Source organism: Coregonus clupeaformis, unplaced genomic scaffold, assembly GCF_020615455.1.
Source record: "Coregonus clupeaformis isolate EN_2021a unplaced genomic scaffold, ASM2061545v1 scaf1023, whole genome shotgun sequence".
Taxonomy (NCBI): domain Eukaryota; kingdom Metazoa; phylum Chordata; class Actinopteri; order Salmoniformes; family Salmonidae; genus Coregonus; species Coregonus clupeaformis.
Genome location: NW_025534477.1, coordinates 18957 through 38791, shown reverse-complemented (window position 1 = coordinate 38791; position 19835 = coordinate 18957). Strand labels below are relative to the sequence as shown.

At 47.5% G+C, this 19835-nt stretch overlaps 1 protein-coding gene across 1 annotated transcript; it reads left to right on the top strand.

Annotated features, from left to right (window-relative positions):
• Positions 1–12240: 12240 nt before the first annotated feature.
• LOC121559467 lies at positions 12241–14212 on the top strand. Its single transcript, XM_045217350.1, has 3 exons — positions 12241–12830; positions 13059–13613; positions 14205–14212. The coding sequence occupies exons 1-3, from the start codon at positions 12431–12433 to the stop codon at positions 14210–14212; spliced, it is 963 nt and encodes a 320-aa protein (XP_045073285.1). The 5' UTR covers positions 12241–12430.
• Positions 14213–19835: the final 5623 nt, after the last annotated feature.

The following is a 19835-nucleotide window of genomic DNA, read 5'->3' as shown; positions in this document are numbered from 1 at the left end:
TTTTCTCACCCGTCTACACACAATACCCCCATAATGACAAAGATGTTCAAGCAGAAGTCAAAACTGTAACTCAGGAACATTCTGGAACATTCTTGGTAAGCAACTCCAGTGTATATTTGGCCTTGTGTTTTAGGTTATTGTCCTGCTGAAAGGGTGAATTCATCTCCCAGTGTCTGGTGGAAAGCAGACTGAACCAGGTTTTCCTCTAGGATTTTGCCTGTGCTTAACTCTATTCCGTTTGATGCATGGATGCATTCAAACAGGATGCATGTTTTGGAATATTTGTATTCTGTACAGACGTCCTTCTTTTCACTCTGTCATTTAAGTTAGTATTGTGGAGTAACTACAATGTTGTTGATCCATCCTCAGTTTTCTCCTATCACAGCCATTAAACTGTAACTGTTTTAAAGTCACCATTGGCCTCAAGCTGAAATCCCTGAGCAGTTTCCTTCCTCTCCGGCAACTGAGTTAGGAAGGACGCCTGTATCTTTGTAGTGACTGGGTGTATTGATACACCATACAAAGTGTAATTAATAACTTCACCATGCTCAAAGGGATATTCAATGTCTGCTTTTTGTTTTTTTTACCCATCTACCAATAGGTGCCCTTCTTTATGGGGCATTGGAAAACATTCCTGGTCTTTGTGGTTGAATCTGTGTTTGAAATTCACTGCTCGACTGAAGGACCTTACAGATTGTATGTGTGGTGTACAGAGGTGAGGTAGTCATTCAAAAATCATGCTAAACACTATTATTGCACATAGAGTGAGTCCATGCAACTTATTATGTGACTTGTTAAGCACATTTTTACTCCTGAACTTATTTAGGCTTGCCATAACAAAGGGGTTGAATACTTATTGACTCAAGACATTTCAGCTTTTCATTTTTGATTAAATTATAAACAATTCGAAAAACATAATTCCACTTTGACATTATGGGGTATTGTGTGTAGGCCTGTGACACAAAATCTAAATTTAATCAATTGTAAATTCAGGCTGTAACAACAAAATGTGGAAAAAGTAAAGGGGTCCGAATACTTTCTGAAGGCACTGTCCTGTACATATAAGTAGGGGTAAAGTGACTAGGCAACAGGATAGATAATAGACAGTAGCAGCAGTATACTGTAGGTAGGGGTAAAGTGACTAGACAACAGGATAGATAATAGACAGTAGCAGCAGTATACTGTAGGTAGGGGTAAAGTGACTAGACAACAGGATAGATAATAGACAGTAGCAGCAGTATACTGTAGGTAGGGGTAAAGTGACTAGGCAACAGGATAGATAATAGACAGTAGCAGCAGTATACTGTAGGTAGGGGTAAAGTGACTAGACAACAGGATAGATAATAGACAGTAGCAGCAGTATACTGTAGGTAGGGGGTAAAGTGACTAGGCAACAGGATAGATAATAGACAGTAGCAGCAGTATACTGTAGGTAGGGGTAAAGTGACTAGACAACAGGATAGATAATAGACAGTAGCAGCAGCTTATGTGGTGAGTGTGTGTGCGTGTGTGTGTTTGTGTGTATGTGTGTGTGTGTGTGTGTGTGTTTGTGTGTGTGTGTCTGTGTGTGGACGCATTTAACTATTCTTGTGGGGACCAGGGGGACCCACGAGTGGGGACCCACGAGGTCAAATGCTATTTCTAAGGTTAAGGTTAGAATTAGTGTTAGGGTTAGAATTAGGTTTAGGGTTAGGAGCTAAGGTTAGAATTACATTAAGGGTTAGGAGCTAGGGTTAGGGTTAAGGTTAGGGTTAGGAGCTAGGGTTAGGTTTAGGGTTAGGGTTAGGAGCTAGGGTTAGGTTTAGGGTTAGGGTTAGGAGCTAGGGTTAGGTTTAGGGTTAGGGTTAGGAGCTAGGGTTAGTTTTAGGGTTAGGTTTAGAGTACGGGTTAGGGTTAAGGTTAGGTTTTGGGTTAAGGGTTAGGGTTAGAGTACGGGTTAGGGTTAGGGTTAGGGTTAGGGGTAGGGTTAGGTTTAGGATTAGGGGTTAGGGTAAATAGGATTTTGAATGGGACTGAATTGTGTGTCCCCACAAGGTTAGCTGTACAAGACTATGTGTGTGTGTGTGTGTGTGTGTGTGTGTGTGTGTGTGTGTGTGTGTGTGTGTGTGTGTGTGTGTGTGTGTGTGTGTGTGTGTGTGTGTGTGTGTGTGTGTGTGTGGGGGTGTCAGTGTAAGCCTGTGTGAGTGTAGAGTCCAGTGGGTGTGCATAGAGTTTTAAAATGGCGGTAAGTACAGACCTTCGTCTCCTGAATACAAAGGCTTGAGAAGTGGAATTGTGTCGATTGTTTTGTGCTTCCTCTGCCCAGAGGCAGCGGGCGCTCTGCGTCACGCGTCTCGGGGCTCAACCCGTGTCGTGCTTTACTCTCAGGAGCAGGACGCGGCTCAAAGGAGTGATCAGTCGGGGTGGATCAAATGAAAAATAATATTCCTGGTGTTTGTGGTGCCATTTGGTGAGATGTAGCCCCGGTGGCAATACCCCTGTCTGTTTTGTTGAGCTTTGACACAGAATTTCCAGTTGATAAGGTCAGGTTAGGTTATATTTGCTGTTCTGTGACGGCCTGTGTTCCGAACCTGCTACGGTGCTTTAGGTGCCAAGGATTCAGACACGTTGCAGCACTGTGCAAAAGGGAGATCCCACAATGTGAGAAATGTGCATGAGGACATAGTCAGAGGGAGTGTAAAGTTGGGATAGAGAAAGCGCTGTGTGTTAACTGTGGAGGCGCCCATGCAGCTGGGGGATCCGAAGTGCCCTGTGAGAGAGAGACAGGTTGAGATTGCCAGAGTTCAACTGGGGCAAACAGTTTCCTATGCTGAAGCAGTGAAGGAGATTAAAGGATAGCCTAAGGGTGAGTGATGGCTGGAGTCTTTTACAATTCTTTAGGCCTTCCTCTGACACCGCCTGGTATAGAGGTCCTGGATGGCAGGGAGCTCGGCTCCTGTGATGTACAGTAGGGGAAAAAAGTATTTAGTCAGCCACCAATTGTGCAAGTTCTCCCACTTAAAAAGATGAGAGAGGCCTGTAATTTTCATAATAGGTACACGTCAACTATGACAGACAAAATGAGAAAAAATTATCCAGAAAATCACATTGTAGGATTTGTAATGAATTTATTTGCAAATTATGGTGGAAAATTATGATTTTGAGTTTGAGAAAAATGAGTCTTTTACAATATTTTGGGCCTTTGACACCGCCTGGTATAGAGGTCCTGGATGGCAGGGAGCTCGGCTACTCACCGTACTCACCACCCTCTGTAGCGCCTTGCATTCGGGTGCCTTGCAGTTCCCGTACCAAGCAGTGATGCAGCCAGTCAAGAGGCTCTCAATGGTGCAGCTGTAGAACTTTTTGAGGATCTGAGGGCCCATGCCAAATCTTTTCAGCCTCTTGAGGGTGACGAGGCACTGTTGTGCCCTCTTCACGACTGTGTGGGTGTGTATGGACCATATTAATTCCTTAATGATGTGGACACCGAGGAACATGAAGCTCTCGACCCACTCCACTACAGCCCCATCGGTGTGGATGGGGGCGTGCTCGCCCCTCCATTTCCTGTAATCCACGATCAGCTCCTTTGTCTTGCTGACGTTGAGGGAGAGATTGTTGTCTTGGTACCACACTGCCAGGTCTCTGACCTCCTCCCTATAGGCTGCCTCATCATTGTCGGTGATCATTGTCGGTGATCAGCAAACTTGGTGGTGTTGGAGTGGTGCACGGCCATTTTTTTTCGCCATATTAGCATAGACTAGACATGACAACAGTCAAAACAAGACATGTTATCAAGAACGAGATAAAACTAGCTGAAACGAGCCACCTAGGATTCCCCACAGGGCAGCTTCTTGTCATTGTTGGTAGCTATCTGGCCATCCAGAATCACAACAACACACGGACTTCTGCCACACAGGGTTTCCCCCCGGTACATGTTTTGTTTTTTCCCCTAGCACTACACAGCTGATTGAAATATCCAACTCATAATCAAGCTTTGATTATTTGAATCAGCTGTGTAGTGCGAAGTAAAAAAACAAAACGTGCACCCAGGGTTTGGGGAAACGATGAGCTAATATGTGAGTGATAGTCATTTAGGCAGGTTACCTTGGCGTTCTAGGGCACAGGGTCTATGGTGGTCTGCCTGAAACAAGTTGGTTTTACAGACCGGGTCAGGGAGAGGTTGGAAATGTCAGTGAAGACACTTGCCAGCTGGTCAGCGCATGCTCTGAGTACGCTTGCCGGTATTTCATCTGGCCCCGCGACCTGCTTAAAGGTATTACAACAGCTCCGGAGAGCGAGATCACACAGTCGTCCGGAAAAGCTGGTGCTCTCGTGTATGGTTCAGTGTTGCTTGCCTCGAGCGAGCATAGCAGGCATTTAGCTCGTCTGGTAGGCTTGAGTCGCTGGGCAGCTCGCGGTTGGGTTTCCCTTTGTAATCCGTGATAGTTTGCAAGCCCTGCCTTATATCTGTTGAGCGTCAGAGCCGGCGTAGTAGGATTCGATCTTAGTCCTGTATTGACATTTTGCCTGTTTGACGGCTCGTCGGAAGTCGTAGCAAGATTTCTTATAAGCGTCCTAGTGTCGCAGTGCTAGCATGCTTCCCAAATGGCACCCTATTCTCATAGGGCTCTGGTCAAAAGTAGTGCACTACATAGGGAAAAAGAGTACCATTTGAGATGCATCCAGAGTGTGCTGTTGAAGCATCCTCCATCCTCACCGTGCCCACCGCTAATCAACGCTAATAGAATTAGCTTTTCTCCAACGCATATCATTAGGTAGCTAGCGGTAGCGCTGGAGAGCGTTCCCTTGGCCCTGTACTCCATAGACTGCAGTGTGAGCGATTGAATCAGCTTAGCCAGGGTGAGAGTGTTGAGAGGTGGGACGTTTCTCATACTAACACCGTTCATCGACTATCAGTTCACAGGTGTGATTGTGAATGTGATTGTATTATAGTATATTGACTGTACTACAGGACTGAACAATAAGGCAGTTGTATGAAAGAAAGAAAAAAGACATTGATTAGTTCATCGGCCAATAAGAAAGAGAGTTCCAAACCTCTCTGCCAATAATAGCTCGTTTTCAGTTTTCCCATCCCCACTCAGACCACTCCCAGAGAGTTTGTTAAGAAGCTCATTTTGCTTATTTTTGACCATTTTAATTTAAAACAATCACAGTAAGGTACTTCATTGTTACCATGAAATGATTTGATATTGAGATGAAAACCGGCTGCAGTGGACCTTGGAATTCAATAGGATAGAGAGAGAGAGAGAGAGAGAGAGAGAGAGAGAGAGAGAGAGAGAGAGAGACTGAGAGAGAGAAGAGAGAGAGAGAGAGAGAGAGAGAGAGAGAGAGAGAGAGCAGAGAGAGAGAGAGAGAGAGAGAGAGAGAGAGAGAGAGAGAGAGAGAGAGAGAGAGAGAGAGAGAGAGAGAAAGAAGAGAGAGAGAGAGAGAGAGAGAGAGAGAGAGAGAGAGAGAGAGAGAGAGAGAGAGATATTAGAATAGAAATCCCCAGGATCTGTAGGGTTCGGATCTCCTGATCCCCAGTCAGCCAGCGGTGCAGCTAGGAGACTGTTCAGTCCTGTTCCCCACTGGGGGGCTTCCAGTATGTACACACCACAACTTTATACCACTCAGTGCGCTCCAGTATATCTGGGATCCCAGTTGACTTTGAGGAGAACTTCTCCACTCCCCTGGAAACGACGTGTTAACTCATGTGGAAAGAAAGTTTTAAGTTCTTGTAACATCAGCCCAGAGAGGAATTGTGGACATTTCAATTCATGAACCCTCTTGGAAGTTTGGGAATTCATACCCTGATGGAGTTCAATGCCCATACAGGCTACACTGCTATTCCTCCCTCCATACAAACCCATTCCAAAACCCAACCATTTCTATCCTGTATCAACTTCATTGAGGACACTGGTGCTATATCCTGCTCCTCAATGATCTCTCTGGACTCCATGGTTTATGTGTTGAATCACAGCATTGTTCCCACTCTGGCCACTATCTATTCTATTGAGAGGGTCAAAACACTGGATGCAATCCATCATCTCTCGGGTTTCCCCGATGGGTATTTTGGCATGGGGGAGTTTCTCACACTGCAGCCTGCACGAATGCAAAAAAAGTACATTTTTCCTAAGTTTGACTTTTCTCACTGTTGCTGGTATTCTCCAGTGCATAGTGTCTGAGCAGAATCATAACGTGATATATCACCAGTGTGTTCCCAACAGGCCTGGAAAGTGGATGTCTGATTAGACTAGTGCTGGAGATAGCGGCTACTGCATAAGTGTAGACCCATGCATAATAACACCAACGGTTATATTACAATTGTCTTATAGTAACCTACATATATATATATATATATATATATATATATATATATATAATCTGGCCCCTAATAGTAGCCTATCAACTGTCTCTATGGTTTTATTAGCTGCGCAGTGCACACAGTAGCATACTTTCATGCTGTACTTTACTGACTCCGATCCAGTGAGGTCCGTCCCGCTCCATATTTTACCGGGAGCGCTCCGGTCGGAGCAAGGAGGGGGTCCGGGATGCGCGCTCGTGGATTGGCCGCGCGGTACTTGTCAGAACCGGAGGGGGCTGGAAAGAAAAGGTCTGTTGTGTGTCGAGGCCGTCTACGAAAGTGGAACACAATCACTGCCGCTGGCATGACCCTCCTGGCGGATCATACATCGGTCGTTTAGTGAAGATATATGCTTACCAGGGTATAACGGATGTGGACATTGACCACTGAGTTTGAGAAGGGGAGGTTCCATGTCGATTTTTTTTCCTGCTGTTTCCGATGCCGCATTTCTTGTTGCTTTAGTCTGTCGCTGGCAGCTGCTCCTCACAGTAAAACGAACACACACTTCTGCTATTGGAAAGAGCGGTCTGTCTGCTGCGATCCCAAAGACTCCCATGGAAGGAATTTGTTTGATCGCTGCGTAACCGTTTGAAATCTTTTAAGATAAAAGTCGTTATCGGCTATTTGAAAAGCAGGGCCCCTGCGTCTTCGGATGACACTGCTGCTAGTTGCCGTTAGCTTGTGCTAATGGAATCAAAGCTGCCTCTGTGAAGTGGATTGTCACCAGCACTGCAAATTACCTTGAGATACAAGTATAACAAACTGAATCAAACAAGTAGCCTCTTTGGAATCTTACCTCCCCGTTTTTTACGCAAGAGAGAAGGTATATGGCTATCAATGTAATGGTGAGCTTTTTTGTTGTTGCCAAATAGGCTTACATTTAGGAGTGGATTGAAAGGAGGACCACCATATTAGTGGAATCAAGTCTGGTTATTTGGTCTTGGGTACTGTAGGCTTCTTAGCCACCTGCTGTCTCTGGGTAAGAAGATCAACGGTTGGAGCCTTATCTGCACCCGGTGAGTTAAATTAGATGGACCCGTTTGATTGACAAAATTGCGCATCTTGGTTACAAACTTCTTATGACACTTCGAATGACTGAATAGTGAGAGATGGCACATATTTCATTTTAGAAGACTTTAGTAGGCTTAACTATTAGTGTTTTTTTTTCTTTCATGAGCCAATGAAGTCCTGGTTGAGTGTAGCCTATGTTCCTTTTGGATCCAACATTTAGAAATGAGTGAAAATAAACGCAATTGGTAGTTTTCTGGATCGCTCGCTCACTCAACTCCCCACAAGTCTATTGAAATCAAAGGTCTGAAAATGGCACCTCACCAACTACGACATAGCGAGGTGGAGGAGTGCAAAAAGACACTTTATGTTATTTTACCCGATGTCAAATATTGAAGTACTAGACAACATTTAGGAAGTTACTTTGTCATTCTCCCCCGTTGTCCAAATGGCTACATAATAACTAAATGTATCGAATCCACCTGATGCATTGAATAGAAGATTCAAAGAACTGTACATGTTGTCTTTTCATTAGCGGTCTGTCTACGGCGATTTGGGAGCTGTTCACCTTGTTGGGTCCTGACGCCTGACAGTATTTTTTTTTACATCAATCCGCCGGTTGACCGAATTACACATTCACAATTTTTTTTTTTTTACCGGAACACAGAAAGTAGAGTCCACTTCACCTTCTTTGCGAAACGGGTGGGCATCCACGCTGTAGACTTGGCCAATCTGAGATGGCTAGTGGCTATTATAAGGACCGTTACAACGCTCTCCAACGGGAGCATCAACCTTTGACTGGATGAATTTGGTAAACCGACCAATCTCACTACTGATAGTCTAGTTTTCCGATTTATCAGCATAGACCCGCAAAGTCTAGTTTTCCGATTTATCAGCATAGAACCCGCAAACCCATATTCTGAATTGTGCAAAGAGATAAGGAGTGCTGCATTCATGTGGTCACTTATCAGGTGATCATTCGTGGAACGTGGGCGTATGAAATGCAGCTTAATCTGCTGAGCAAAGTTGTAGTTATTTAGGCTACGTTCAACTGGTTTCTATGGGCTTTATGGGTATCTATGAACTAGATGCGATCAGTGATACCTTGCTGCTCTCTATAATCACAGTGGGGACCGCTGAGTGGTGGCACAACAGACGCAGTAGATATGCTCCCTGCTCCATTGATTTCTCTGTCAAAGCTGCTCTCCGTGAAACATCCAACGAATCAGTATAAGTGTGATTGGAGTGGATGGCTTTCAGGTCATGATGGGACTTGACCGGTAGTAAACCGTAGAGGCTTTAGCGTCTCGGGCCGCAGAACGGAGAATGGTGATGTTAAAGGGTGTTTGACCTCTGACCTCAGAGAGCCTACTGGGAGAGGAGTCTGATCCTACCCCAGACACTGGCTTTAGCAGGGAGACTGGGAGAGGAGTCTGGTCCTACCCCAGACACTGGCTTTAGCAGGAGACTGGGAGAGGAGTCTGGTCCTACCCCAGACACTGGCTTTAGCAGGGAGACTGGGAGAGGAGTCTGGTCCTACTACAGACACTGGCTTTAGCAGGGAGACTGGGAGAGGAGTCTGGTCCTACTCTAAACACTGGCTTTAGCAGGGAGACTGGGAGAGGAGTCTGGTCCTACTCTAAACACTGGCTTTAGAGGGGAGACTGGGAGAGGAGTCAGGTCCTACCCCAGACACTGGCTTTAGCAGGGAGACTGGGAGAGGAGTCAGGTCCTACCCCAGACACTGGCTTTAGCAGGGAGACTGGGAGAGGAGTCTGGTCCTACCCCAGACACTGGCTTTAGCAGGGAGACTGGGAGAGGAGTCTGGTCCTACCCCAGACACTGGCTTTAGCAGGGAGACTGGGAGAGGAGTCTGGTCCTACCCCAGACACTGGCTTTAGCGGGGAGACTGGGAGAGGAGTCTGGTCCTACTCTAAACACTGGCTTTAGCAGGGAGACTGGGAGAGGAGTCTGGTCCTACCCCAGACACTGGCTTTAGCAGGGAGACTGGGAGAGGAGTCTGGTCCTACCCCAGACACTGGCTTTAGCAGGGAGACTGGGAGAGGAGTCTGGTCCTACCCCAGACACTGGCTTTAGCAGGGAGACTGGGAGAGGAGTCTGGTGCTACTCCAGACACTGGCTTTAGCAGGGAGACTGGGAGAGGAGTCAGGTCCTACCCCAGACACTGGCTTTAGCAGGGAGACTGGGAGAGGAGTCTGGTGCTACTACAGACACTGGCTTTAGCAGGGAGACTGGGAGAGGAGTCTGGTGCTACTACAGACACTGGCTTTAGCAGGGGAGACTGGGAGAGGAGTCTGGTCCTACCCCAGACACTGGCTTTAGCAGGGAGACTGGGAGAGGAGTCTGGTCCTACTCTAAACACTGGCTTTAGTGGGGAGACTGGGAGAGGAGTCTGGTCCTACTCTAAACACTGGCTTTAGCAGGGAGACTGGGAGAGGAGTCAGGTCCTACTCTAAACACTGGCTTTAGCAGGGAGACTGGGAGAGGAGTCTGGTCCTACTCTAAACACTGGCTTTAGTGGGGAGACTGGGAGAGGAGTCTGGTCCTACTCTAAACACTGGCTTTAGCAGGGAGACTGGGAGAGGAGTCAGGTCCTACCCCAGACACTGGCTTTAGCAGGGAGACTGGGAGAGGAGTCTGGTCCTACCCCAGACACTGGCTTTAGCAGGGAGACTGGGAGAGGAGTCTGGTCCTACTCTAAACACTGGCTTTAGCGGGGAGACTGGGAGAGGAGTCTGGTCCTACTCTAAACACTGGCTTTAGCGGGGAGACTGGGAGAGGAGTCTGGTCCTACTCTAAACACTGGCTTTAGCAGGGAGACTGGGAGAGGAGTCTGGTCCTACCCCAGACACTGGCTTTAGCAGGGAGACTGGGAGAGGAGTCTGGTCCTACCCCAGACACTGGCTTTAGCAGGGAGACTGGGAGAGGAGTCTGGTCCTACCCCAGACACTGGCTTTAGCAGGGAGACTGGGAGAGGAGTCTGGTCCTACCCCAGACACTGGCTTTAGCAGGGAGACTGGGAGAGGAGTCTGGTCCTACCCCAGACACTGGCTTTAGCAGGGAGACTGGGAGAGGAGTCTGGTCCTACCCCAGACACTGGCTTTAGCAGGGAGACTGGGAGAGGAGTCAGGTCCTACTCTAAACACTGGCTTTAGCGGGGAGACTGGGAGAGGAGTCTGGTCCTACTCTAAACACTGGCTTTAGCAGGGAGACTGGGAGAGGAGTCTGGTCCTACTCTAAACACTGGCTTTAGTGGGGAGACTGGGAGAGGAGTCTGGTCCTACTCTAAACACTGGCTTTAGCAGGGAGACTGGGAGAGGAGTCTGGTTCTACCCCAGACATTGGCTTTAGCAGGGAGACTGGGAGAGGAGTCTGGTCCTACCCCAGACATTGGCTTTAGCAGGGAGACTGGGAGAGGAGTCAGGTCCTACTCTAAACACTGGCTTTAGTGGGGAGACTGGGAGAGGAGTCTGGTCCTACTCTAAACACTGGCTTTAGCAGGGAGACTGGGAGAGGAGTCTGGTCCTACCCCAGACACTGGCTTTAGCAGGGAGACTGGGAGAGGAGTCTGGTTCTACCCCAGACACTGGCTTTAGCAGGGAGACTGGGAGAGGAGTCTGGTTCTACCCCAGACATTGGCTTTAGCAGGGAGACTGGGAGAGGAGTCTGGTCCTACCCCAGACACTGGCTTTAGTGGGGGAGACTGGGAGAGGAGTCTGGTTCTACCCCAGACATTGGCTTTAGCAGGGAGACTGGGAGAGGAGTCAGGTCCTACCCCAGACACTGGCTTTAGCAGGGAGACTGGGAGAGGAGTCAGGTCCTACTACAGACACTGGCTTTAGTGGGGAGACTGGGAGAGGAGTCAGGTCCTACCCCAGACACTGGCTTTAGCAGGGAGACTGGGAGAGGAGTCTGGTCCTACCCCAGACACTGGCTTTAGTGGGGAGACTGGGAGAGGAGTCAGGTCCTACCCCAGACACTGGCTTTAGAGGGGAGACTGGGAGAGGAGTCAGGTCCTACCCCAGACACTGGCTTTAGAGGGGAGACTGGGAGAGGAGTCTGGTCCTACCCCAGACACTGGCTTTAGCAGGGAGACTGGGAGAGGAGTCAGGTCCTACCCCAGACACTGGCTTTAGCAGGGAGACTGGGAGAGGAGTCTGGTCCTACCCCAGACACTGGCTTTAGCAGGGAGACTGGGAGAGGAGTCTAGTCCTACCCCAGACACTGGCTTTAGCAGGGAGACTGGGAGAGGAGTCTGGTCCTACCCCAGACACTGGCTTTAGTGGGGAGACTGGGAGAGGAGTCAGGTCCTACTCTAAACACTGGCTTTAGCAGGGAGACTGGGAGAGGAGTCTGGTCCTACCCCAGACACTGGCTTTAGCAGGGAGACTGGGAGAGGAGTCTGGTCCTACCCCAGACACTGGCTTTAGTGGGGAGACTGGGAGAGGAGTCTGGTCCTACTCTAAACACTGGCTTTAGCAGGGAGACTGGGAGAGGAGTCTGGTCCTACCCCAGACACTGGCTTTAGTGGGGAGACTGGGAGAGGAGTCAGGTCCTACCCCAGACACTGGCTTTAGAGGGGAGACTGGGAGAGGAGTCAGGTCCTACCCCAGACACTGGCTTTAGAGGGGAGACTGGGAGAGGAGTCTGGTCCTACCCCAGACACTGGCTTTAGTGGGGAGACTGGGAGAGGAGTCTGGTTCTACCCCAGACACTGGCTTTAGCAGGGAGACTGGGAGAGGAGTCTGGTCCTACCCCAGACACTGGCTTTAGCAGGGAGACTGGGAGAGGAGTCAGGTCCTACCCCAGACACTGGCTTTAGCAGGGAGACTGGGAGAGGAGTCTGGTGCTACTCTAAACACTGGCTTTAGCGGGGAGACTGGGAGAGGAGTCTGGTCCTACCCCAGACACTGGCTTTAGCGGGGAGACTGGGAGAGGAGTCTGGTCCTACCCCAGACACTGGCTTTAGCAGGGAGACTGGGAGTGGAGTCAGGTCTGTGATTGAAAACTGGTGTGATAGTTTAATCGATTCCTTGTGAGAGACAGCGCCAGATCAGAATGGTTCTAATTAGAGCTGTCCACGGTGCTGTCCACTACCCTAGTAACATATGTCTAATTAGAGCTGTCCACGGTGCTGTCCACTACCCTAGTAACCTATGTCTAATTAGAGCTGTCCACGGTGCTGTCCACTACCCTAGTAACCTATGTCTAATTAGAGCTGTCCACGGTGCTGTCCACTACCCTAGTAACCTATGTCTAATTAGAGCTGTCCACGGTGCTGTCCACTACCCTAGTAACCTATGTCTAATTAGAGCTGTCCACGGTGCTGTCCACTACCCTAGTAACCTATGTCTAATTAGAGCTGTCCAGGGTGCTGTCTACTACCCTAGTAACCTATGTCTAATTAGAGCTGTCCACGGTGCTGTCCACTACCCTAGTAACCTATGTCTAATTAGAGGTGTCCACGGTGCTGTCCACTACCCTAGTAACCTATGTCTAATTAGAGGTGTCCACGGTGCTGTCCACTACCCTAGTAACCTATGTCTAATTAGAGCTGTCCACGGTGCTGTCCACTACCCTAGTAACCTATGTCTAATTAGAGCTGTCCACGGTGCTGTCCACTACCCTAGTAACCTATGTCTAATTAGAGCTGTCCACTACCCTAGTAACCAATGGCTAATTAGAGCTGTCCACGGTGCTGTCCACTACCCTAGTAACCTATGTCTAATTAGAGCTGTCCACGGTGCTGTCCACTACCCTAGTAATCTATGTCTAATTAGAGCTGTCCAGGGTGCTGTCCACTACCCTAGTAACCTATGTCTAATTAGAGCTGTCCACGGTGCTGTCCACTACCCTAGTAACCTATGTCTAATTAGAGCTGTCCACGGTGCTGTCCACTACCCTAGTAACCTATGTCTAATTAGAGCTGTCCACGGTGCTGTCCACTACCCTAGTAACCTATGTCTAATTAGAGCTGTCCACGGTGCTGTCCACTACCCTAGTAACCTATGTCTAATTAGAGCTGTCCACGGTGCTGTCCACTACCCTAGTAACCTATGTCTAATTAGAGCTGTCCACGGTGCTGTCCACTACCCTAGTAACCTATGTCTAATTAGAGCTGTCCACGGTGCTGTCCACTACCCTAGTAACCTATGTCTAATTAGAGCTGTCCATGGTGCTGTCCACTACCCTAGTAACCTATGTCTAATTAGAGCTGTCCACGGTGCTGTCCACTACCCTAGTAACCTATGTCTAATTAGAGCTCTCCACAGTGCTGTCCACTACCCTAGTAACCTATGTCTAATTAGAGCTGTCCATGGTGCTGTACACTACCCTAGTAACCTATGTCTAATTAGAGCTGTCCACGGTGCTGTCCACTACCCTAGTAACCTATGTCTAATTAGAGCTGTCCACGGTGCTGTCCACTACCCTAGTAACCTATGTCTAATTAGAGCTGTCCACGGTGCTGTCCACTACCCTAGTAACCTATGTCTAATTAGAGCTGTCCAGGGTGCTGTCCACTACCCTAGTAACCTATGTCTAATTAGAGCTGTCCACGGTGCTGTCCACTACCCTAGTAACCTATGTCTAATTAGAGCTGTCCACGGTGCTGTCCACTACCCTAGTAACCTATGTCTAATTAGAGCTGTCCACGGTGCTGTCCACTACCCTAGTAACCTATGTCTAATTAGAGCTGTCCATGGTGCTGTACACTACCTACTGCTCTCCTTTGAACATGCTTGGAACAAATTCTCTTAAATGTTTATTTTCTCATTAGTGATATAAAAGTCTTACGCACCCTCCTGATGTTTGTCCATGTACATCCACACAGAGCAGTAGGTTGTGATCTGTAACACAACAGGACAACTGATGGAAGCTAGCATGATTCTGGCTGTGGCTGTGAGCTGACTAGCCACCGATGACCGTGAAATACAGAGGACTAAACCAGAAGAGAAGTATTAGCCTTAATTGAATATCTGTATTATCGCAACGCAAAGACCATTCTGTGGGGTGATTTTTGCATTTTGTCAGTGTCTCCTGATGGCCTCTGCCGTTTTTAAAATGAAATGACCTACATTTCCTGAAATGAATCTGGGTGGCATCTGTAGTTTGTCAGCAACGGAGATAGGCTATAGGCCAATCATATAGTTCAAACTATCTATAGACCTATCACATCAATTGCCTTTTTGTATTATCTTGTGTTTTAATGTTTCACAGTGCAGTTGTTGAGACGTCAGCATTCAAGGGACATTAAGGAATCTGATTGCAGACCAGGGTAACTACAATTTACAGCTGTGGAAAGAATTAAGAGACCACTGCAAATGTTTCTTAAATCATCATCTCTACATGTATGACAGCCATTCCATTCCAGTATCTGTTGAATTCCAACACAGGCACACCTCATTCTACTGAATTGGGTACTGATTAGGTGATCACATGAACCAAATCTTATTTAACGAGGAAAAGTATAAAAACCACTGCTGTGGTCATCACGTTCCTCTTGCAATAGGACCAGCTGGATGGCAAAAACAGTGCTAATAGTACCTCAAAAGTAATATTAATTAAAAAAATAACTATTGACCATGCCAAAAGAGTTGAAAAGGAAAGTTTTGAGTGAGGAAAAGAAGGGTTCAATTCTGGCTTTACTGGCAGAGGGATACAGTGAGCGTCAGGTTGCTCCCATCCTTAAAATAAGAACAAGGTCAAGCAGCAGACATTGGGGACAACAAAGCTACAGACCGGCAGAGGGCGAAAACGAGACTCTACTGACCGGGATGACCGCCAACTCATTCGAATGTCACTCAACAACCGTAGGATGACATCAAGTGACCTACAAAAAGAATGGCAAACGGCAGCTGGGGTGAAGTGCACGGCGAGGACGATTCGAAACAGGCTCCTAGGGGCAGAGCTGAAGTCGTGCAAAGCTAGAAAAAAGCCCTTCATCAATGAGAAGCAAAGAAGAGCCAGGCTGAGGTTTGCAAAATACAATAAGCATTGGACCGTAGAGGACTGGAGTAAGGTCATCTTCTCTGATGAGTCCAATATTCAGTTTTGCCCAACACCTGGTCGTCTAATGGTTAGACGGAGACCTGGAGAGGCCTACAAGCCACAGTGTCTCGCACCCACAGTGAAATTTGGTGGAGGATCGGTGATGATCTGGGGTGCTTCAGCAAGGCTGGAATCGGGCAGATTTGTCTTTGTGAAGGACGCATGAATCAAGTCAAGTACAAGGTTGTCCTGGAAGAAAACGTGCTTCCTTTTTGCTCTGACATTGTTCCCCAACTTTGAGGATTGTTTTTTCCAGCAGGACAATGTGCCATGCCACACAGCCAGGTCAATCAAGGTGTGGATGGAGGACCACCAGATCAAGACCCTGTCATGGCCAGCCCAATCTCCAGACCTGAACCCCATTGAAAACTTCTGGAATGTGATCAAGAGGAAGATGGATGGTCACAAGCCATCAAACTAAGCCGAGCTGCTTGAATTCTTGCGCCAGGTGTGGCATAAAGTCACCCAACATCAATGTGAAAGACTGGTGGAGAGCATGCCAAGGCGCATGAAAGCTGTGATTGAAAATCAGGGTTATTCCACCAAATATTGATTTCTGAACTCTTCCTAAGTTAAAACATTACTATTGTGTTGTTTAAAAATGAACATGAACTTATTTTCTTTGCATTATTCGAGGTCTGACAACACTGCATCTTTTTTGTTATTTTGACCAGTTGTCATTTTCTGCAAATAAATGCTCTAAATGACAATATTTTTATTTGGAATTTGGGAGAAATGTTGTCAGTAGATTATAGAATAAAACTAAAATGTTAATTTTACCCAAACACATACCTATAAATAGTAAAACCAGAGAAACTGATAATTTTGCAGTGGTCTCTTAATTTTTTCCGCAGCTGTATATAGCCCTACAGTGGGGAGAACAAGTATTTGATACACTGCCGATTTTGCAGGTTTTCCTACTTACAAAGCGTGTAGAGGTCTGTAATTTTTATCATAGGTACACTTCAACTGTGAGAGACGGAATCTAAAACAAAAATCCAGAAAATCACATTGTATGATTTTTAAGTAATTAATTTGCATGATATTGCATGACATAAGTATTTGATAAATCAGAAAAGCAGAACTTAATATTTGGTACAGAAACCTTTGTTTGCAATTACAGAGATCATACGTTTCCTGTAGGTCTTGACCAGGTTTGCACACACTGCAGCAGGGATTTTGGCCCACTCCTCAATACAGACCTTCTCCAGATCCTTCAGGTTTCGGGGCTGTCGCTGGGCAATACAGACTTTCAGCTCCCTCCAAAGATTTTCTATTGGGTTCAGGTCTAGAGACCGGCTAGGCCACTCCAGGACCTTGAGATGCCTCTTACGGAGCCACTCCTTAGTTGCCCTGGCTGTGTGTTTCGGGTCGTTGTCATGCTGGAAGACCCAGCCACGACCCCATCTTCAATGCTCTTACTGAGGGAAGGAGGTTGTTGGCCAAGATCTCGCGATACATGGCCCCATCCATCCTCCCCCTCAATACGGTGCAGTCGTCCTGTCCCCTTTGCAGAAAAGCATCCCCAAAGAATGATGTTTCCACCTCCATGCTTCACGGTTGGGATGGTGTTCTTGGGGTTGTACTCAGCCTTCTTCTTCCTCCAAACACGGCGAGTGGAGTTTAGACCAAAAAGCTATATTTTTGTCTCATCAGACCACATGACCTTCTCCCATTCCTCCTCTGGATCATCCAGATGGTCATTGGCAAACTTCAGACGGGCCTGGACATGCGCTGGCTTGAGCAGGGGGACCTTGCGTGCGCTGCAGGATTTTAATCCATGACGGCGTAGTGTGTTACTAATGGTTTTCTTTGAGACTGTGGTCCCAGCTCTCTTCAGGTCATTGACCAGGTCCTGCTGTGTAGTTCTGGGCTGATCCCTCACCTTCCTCATTATCATTGATGCCCCACGAGGTGAGATCTTGCATGGAGCCCCAGACCGAGGGTGATTGACCGTCATCTTGAACTTCTTCCATTTTCTAATAATTGCGCCAACAGTTGTTGCCTTCTCACCAAGCTGCTTGCCTATTGTCCTGTAGCCCATCCCAGCCTTGTGCAGGTCTACAATTTTATCCCTGATGTCCTTACACAGCTCTCTGGTCTTGGCCATTGTGGAGAAGTTGGAGTCTGTTTGATTGAGTGTGTGGACAGGTGTCTTTTATACAGGTAACGAGTTCAAACAGGTGCAGTTAATACAGGTAATGAGTGGAGAACAGGAGGGCTTCTTAAAGAAAAACGAACAGGTCTGTGAGAGCCGGAATTCTTACTGGTTGGTAGGTGATCAAATACTTATGTCATGCAATAAAATGCAAATTAATTACTTAAAAATCATACAAATGCCACTGTCTCATCAGGTGTCAGAGCAGTTTAGCACAGAATCCAACATGGTTTCACTCTGAATAGGTAATGTAGTAGTTGAACAAGGAGACACTGTTAGACAGGAGGTAATGTAGTAGTTGAACAAGGAGGCACTTAGACAGGAGGTAATGTAGTAGTTAAACAAGGAGGCACTGATAGACAGGAGGTAATGTAGTAGTTGAACAAGGGGACACTGTTAGACAGGAGGTAATGTAGTAGTTGAACAAGGGGACACTGTTAGACAGGAGGTAATGTAGTAGTTGAACAAGGAGGCACTTAGACAGGAGGTAATGTAGTAGTTAAACAAGGAGGCACTGATAGACAGGAGGTAATGTAGTAGTTGAACAATGATACACTGTTAGACAGCAGGTAATGTAGTAGTTGAACAAGGAGGCACTTAGACAGGAGGTAATGTAGTAGTTGAAAAAGGAGGCACTGTATAATGCAACATTATAAAAGGCATAATTTGAGTTGAAATGAGTTGTTGGGGGGAATGTGATGACAAAGTCTTGTATGTATTTAGAATGCTAATGAGGAGGGGTGAGCCAGGAAGGACCTGTGAGGCATATAAACTACACACACACACACGCACGCACGCACGCACGCACGCACGCACGCACGCACGCACGCACGCACGCACGCACGCACGCACGCACGCCCCCACGCCCGCACGCGCCGCGCACGCGCCGCGCACGCACGCACGCACGCACGCACGCACGCACGCACGCACGCACGCACGCACGCACGCACGCACGCACGCACGCACGCACGCACGCACGCACGCACGCACGCACACACACACACACACACACACACACACACACACACACACACACACACACACACACACACACACACACACACACACACACACACACACACACACACACACACACACGCGGCCTGTGAGGCATAGAAAAGCCACCTCTGCTCTGCATCTCTCCTCCTCCTCCTCGGACGGGAATTAGCAAGCCAAATGTGGAGTAAACCAAATGTGCTCATTCTGAATTTGGGACGCAGGGGCAGAAGAGAAGAGAATAGAGGAGAAGAGATCTGCATTGCGGTCAATTGAAGCTGCAGCCCTGGGGTCAGTTAATAGACAGGGAGCAGCTTTATTAACATCGCTGACCCTACCTGAACACTGGCCTAGGATCAGATCACCTGGAATGACACCTAGGCTACACTTCACCTTGACTAGTGTTATAGTCCTGGGGATTCAGAGTCATTGGGTTTTTTTTTCTCCAGGGGAACATCTACCATCACTTCTGGTCATTTGAACTGATGCTTTTGGAAGGCAAATACTGATGATTTTAAGGATTTTGGAAGCCAAGGCAAGGCTGGTTACTTACGATATCATGGATTTGTCTTGGGTCTCGTATAGATGTTTTCTTTCTCTGTGATTGGATAAAGTCAGCTTTTGATACACCAATTATCAGCCAGTATAATAACTAATGACTGTTCTGTATCTGCTTCCTGCCCTGAACGGTCATATCCGCCATCTCTTCATCACTCTTCACACTTCTAACATTAATAAGGAACTAATACATCATTTGGTTGCTAACTAACAGGTTTGACATATAATTGCTTATTCATTCTTCCACAATTTATCTACTCCAATTTGAGCACAAAAAGCTCATCGCTAATTAAAACTATTTGTTTCCTTGTGATTACAAATCAGAATGCTACATCTCCAATTTATGTATATTCGTCAATATGTACTATTTCAAAGTTTGGTGCTGTTGGATGCTTGTGTCTTTAATGGTGTTCAGCAGTCAGTCAGTCAGTCAGCCAGCCAGTCAGCCAGCCAGTCAGCCAGTCAGCCAGCCAGTCAGTCAGTCAGTCAGTCAGCCAGTCAGCCAGCCAGTCAGTCAGCCAGTCAGCCAGCCAGTCAGCCAGCCAGTCAGCCAGTCAGCCAGCCAGTCAGCCAGCCAGTCAGTCAGTCAGTCAGTCAGCCAGCCAGTCAGCCAGTCAGCCAGCCAGTCAGCCAGCCAGTCAGTCAGTCAGTCAGTCAGTCAGCCAGCCAGTCAGCCAGCCAGCCAGTCAGCCAGCCAGTCAG